Here is a 4,826-nt window from a genome sequence, read left to right as displayed (position 1 = left end):
CGGCACTAGCGCGGGAGGCAGCGTTAAGATCGTAACAGATCTTAAGATGTCGTGGAGCGTGTGGGCAGTAGCACTTCTCGGCTTCCTTGCGGTGCTTTGAATGAGCTGGTGTCCCTGCGGGCAGGAGCTCCATTTTGGCCACCTTCCCCTGTACGTGCTGACATTTGTGCTTTTGACCCAACTGTTGCGTCCCTGTCCCCTTCTCGCCTCGGTGCCAGAATGAGATAGATGAGCTGAGGACGGAGATGGATGAGATGAGGGACAGTTTCTTCGAGGAGGACGCTTGTCAGCTTCAAGAAATGCGCCACGAACTGGAGCGAGCCAACAAGAACTGCCGGATCCTTCAGTGCAAGGCCGAGCGCAAGAGGCTCCGCTATGCCCAGACCGGCGAGATCGATGGCGAGCTCTTGCGCAGCATGGAGCAGGACCTCAAGGTACAGACGTGAGCAGGTGTCAAGGGGAGGGAGCACCTCAGACAGAGACATGAGCCTGCTCTTGGTCCTTATGACTCAGGCATTTCCATCCGTTCCGTCATACACTGTGCGCCCAATGCAGCTCATAGGATAGCTATGGCCAAGCTTGGTAGTGGAAGCCCTTCGGTACGTAGGTAGGCTACTTTCGACTTTATTCCCATCATTTTTTGTGAAGTTAACATGCAAGAAGTGACTCAAATACAGGATCTAGAGTTTTTGGATCTTTTATGATGAACACAAAACATACCTTATCACTGCAAAATTAAACCAACTTCACCAAATAGTTCTGGTGACTTTGAGGGGAATATTGTATTCTTTAGTAATGATTTCAGAGGACTGGTAGATTGAATACTTGCAGAGTCACAACATGAAATCCTGACTCTGCTGGTGTCAGTGGAAAAAATGCCATTCTCTTCAGCAAAGCCAGGATTTTCCACATCCACCTGGAGCCATAGACACAGCCCATCAAATTTCAATGTGTAATCAACTGTATTTCATCCATAATGCCTGAATGAACCACAGCCCATTGTTGAGGAAAAGTTTCAGTCCTCGTTTAAAGATTGACATTGATAAAATATCCATCATCTCCATTCTAGATTGGTCCAATTACAAAAAAAAACCTTTCTTCTGCTAGCTGGAAGTTGTTTACTTTCTGCTTCCATCCATTAGGTTTTGTTAAGGCTCTTACTGAATCAGGACTTACAAACTTTTTTTCAGTTGACTGGTCTCCCACCTTCGCACGGAAGCACAGACGTCTGTATAGAAAACATGAGCTTATTGACCACACTTCTGCCTAGGACTAGTTACCTATGGCTCGCTGGATTCTGTGGACTGGAGTTGAAAATGCTAATTTAATACATGATCAGAAACAAGGTCATTTTTAAACTTCTTTTGATAGGTATAATGGGTTGCAAGTCTGTTATTCCCAGGCTTGGTTTACAGACTTGGATCATCTTTTCTGAAAATTTTCCAGCTTTTTGTAATTTTTACTAAAATCTAGAAAGCAGTCCCAGACACATTCCAGTCATTTTCTCACTAATGCCATTTAAAATGGTAATATCCTTCTCTCTATTTGTATTTGATATTCCTTTTCTGTACATATTTAAAACTCACATTTTCTGTTGTGGCCTTGACAGTTCTATAAGTACAGCTGGCCATGTGGCTCTTGACAAAATAGTGTCTTCCTGGTCAGAAGCAAAATGATCCCTTTCTCAGGGACCAGATGGAACTGCTGATTGAAACAAGAGACATTTTGCACTTTCAGGATGATGCTTAGGTGAATAGTTGAGACACACACCTCTGCAGGCAGATTAGAGCATGAGCCTTCATGTCCCAAGTGAATATGGCGATTCCAGCTTCCAGAGTTGCTTTCTTTGTTGGCTCGATGCTACTTTGTATTAGCAAGTAATACCTGCGCAGAGCCTGGGAGGGAAATGGTGAGGGCACCTCTGGTGAGGTGCTCGCCTGCAATATAGGAGAGAGCAGCTAAGGCTTTATGTTGAGCTGGACAAAGGGCTGACTTTAATTAGGCTTTCTCCCCTGTCTTTCCCAATAACCATATTGGACTATTTGGAAAGGAACAGTGTTTTTGCAAAGTGTTCTCACAGATCATGAATGTGTTCTGCTTTGGAGTACAGATGAATGTCTAATGCCAAATTTCTGCCTAACTGAATTGTGGGTGCTGGCTAACCATAATTGTAACTCAAGTGCAGTTCTCTGTAGTGTTCCCAAGTCCTTTTCTGAAGAATTTCTACCCAAAATAACGTTGTCCATTTTGCATGGGTAATATATTAGGGGACTTAATCCTTCAGAGCTACAGTCTTGCATATAAGCTGTATTAAAATGCATCTTGCATAAGTGAGTTGGGACTCATATGATCTAGAATGCTCTGTCGGACTTCCCTGCATTAATTACTACTCCACAAAATTTTGTGTCAAAATATCACTACCAGTAATGATTTTGTTACTTGGTTGTATTTGTCAATCTAGGCTGTATCTATGGTCTGAAAACAGATTCTGGTAGGATGCTGCTAAAAACATCCCCCATGATTTTCCATTTACTTTGGTTGGGCAACCAGATGAGCAGTTTAATACCAAGTGTAGGAAAAGACATCAGGATAGAGCCCTGTGGTGTGATTCTCAGCTCATCCTGCAGTCTCTTTGGAGTATGGTTATAATTGAAATTCCCCTCCACTCTCTCTTTCTGTTGGGCATTATGTGTCTTGAGTGTGCGTGCAGTGGGGGAGGTTATTGAATGATCTTGTGCTACACTGCAGTGTTGTATCAGTAATTCACACACACTGGGTTTCTTGTCAAGGGAGGCTGAGTCACTAGCGGCTGCTGTTTTCTGATAGAACGGATTCTTCTAGACTGCTTGCTTGCAATTATTATTTTTTTCTTTAGAGTTTTAGTATGTCAAAGAGAGTTCTTAGACATACAAACATAGAGATCGTTCTAGTGAAAGCCGTAAAGGATAGCTCTCTGAGCTCCCCTGGCTAATGCTAAGAAGGATTAATTATACTTTCCAATGTTCTAAAAAAAGCAGGAAATCAGGCTTTTCAAACTGCATTGTCTAAATCATCATTATAACAATGATGAGTGTATATTTAAATATTTTTGGTGTACGATTATAGTTTCTGGTGGTTTCACAAAATACAATGCAAGTGGCTTGAATGGCAAAATTCTCATTACTTTACATGAAGAAGAGGAATTAGATCTTGACATGTGCCTTTTAACTCTATTCCTCTGAAAATACATTAAAAAAAAGAAAAAAGCAAAAACCATAGTGTTCATTTTCTTTTAAAATATTGGACATAATTTGGGTGAACACAAGGTCAGTAAAAATGTTGTTTGTTCATATTTTACGCTTTAAATTAACCAATAGTGGTAAATAGCAGATACTTAGATTAACTGTGCATGAAGGAGAAAGAAACTAGCAGGGTCGGAAAAAAGATATGTCAGTTTGTGGTCCTATATAAGGCACAGGTAGGGTGGGCCTGGAGAAGGTGAGCCCTGCTTTTAGCTGCTTCTGCATGTTGAGTGTTTGAAGGGCATATGCCGTAGTGCATTGAAAAACACAGGCTGGCAGTGGTTGAGAGAAAATAGATGCTGCACTCTCTCCCGGAATAATGAAGGTCCTGTTTTACTGTTCACATAACAGAACCTAAGAAGGAGTTGTGGTTTAGTGTCCAATGTGGTTTCCAGTGAAGTCCATAGGGATAATATACCATTTTTTTGGAAGAAATCAGCTTGAATTTGCAATAATTTAGAATTCTATCTGTAGATGTCCTTGTCTACATGTTTCCTTTCATACTGCTTCCATCAAAACATCCAGAATTAACCTGTAAATGGTTGCTTAGGCACTTAAATGCTGCAGCAGTAATTATTTTTTGTTAATCTTTCTTTTGAAATATCATTTCATTCAGGTTGCAAAAGATGTATCAGTGAGACTTCACCATGAGTTAGAAAACGTGGAAGAAAAACGTACTGTAACAGAAGATGAAAATGAAAAATTAAGACAGCAGCTTATAGAAGTGGAAATTGCCAAACAAGCACTACAGAATGAACTGGAAAAAATGAAAGAGGTTAGTGTTGCTATGTACTTCTTTGCAAAGTATTTGAAGTTCTCGAATTCTTATTGCTGAACTAACCGGTTTTCTTCCTACAACTTGTTTTGGGGGCACAAGATATGTCAGGCAAAAGTTGAAAGTTGCCAAGAGTGCTGAAGTGCAGCTTGGTGATTGGGAAGCTGAGAACAAACTAAAATGTTCAGTGTTTCCTAGGCGAAACGGAAACCAAAATGTGGCTTTGTTTTTCCTATAGAAGGAGGGAAATGTGGAACTGATGGTAACACGGTTCAGAGGCTTTGAGACATTGTACTTACGTTAAGATACATGCAGAAAGAGTGCTGAAGGGAGTCAGAAACACCTAACTTTGCAGATGATGTTCCCCCCAGGTTTTTACAAAGACCAGTATTTTTCCCTTGCTAACTACTACTGGGGGCTAGCAGGCACACTGAGGCTGGGGATCTAGCCACCTCCCCATCTTGTTCACTCATGCTCTTTTGGGAGTGTTGGAGAGTGAGAGACTTTACCTGGCCTTTCAGTCTAAGCAGAGTTTTACATTATATCTAATTCATCTTCAGAATTACTCCATTTGCCATTATATAGATGTAAGGTATTGTGCCATTAGGTAAGCAGAAAATTGTATTACAGCAGTAATAGCCTGGCCAACAGAGATAACAAAGCATGCAGTAAAAATAGAGAAACTATTTACTAAGAATGACTCCTCAGAACAGATTTTAGAAACAGCTTTCCAGTTCAGTGTTTAAAATTCCACAAATGCCACTGATTCT

At 40.9% G+C, this 4,826-nt stretch overlaps 1 protein-coding gene across 1 annotated transcript in view; it reads left to right on the top strand.

Moving 5' to 3' along the window:
• The first annotated feature begins 221 nt into the window (after positions 1-221).
• Positions 222-4,826, top strand: part of SOGA3 (SOGA family member 3) — a 32,638-nt gene continuing 28,033 nt past the window's right edge. Inside the window, exons 1-2 of the mRNA XM_010288618.1 lie at positions 222-434; positions 3,898-4,056. Coding sequence (XP_010286920.1) covers positions 246-434; positions 3,898-4,056 — 348 coding nt within the window. The 5' untranslated portion in view covers positions 222-245. The remainder of the gene's footprint in view (positions 435-3,897; positions 4,057-4,826) is intronic.

Source organism: Phaethon lepturus, unplaced genomic scaffold, assembly GCF_000687285.1.
Source record: "Phaethon lepturus isolate BGI_N335 unplaced genomic scaffold, ASM68728v1 scaffold14826, whole genome shotgun sequence".
Lineage (NCBI taxonomy): Eukaryota > Metazoa > Chordata > Aves > Phaethontiformes > Phaethontidae > Phaethon > Phaethon lepturus.
The sequence above is the reverse complement of the archived record's forward strand: the minus strand, read 5'-3'. Positions and strand labels throughout refer to the sequence as shown.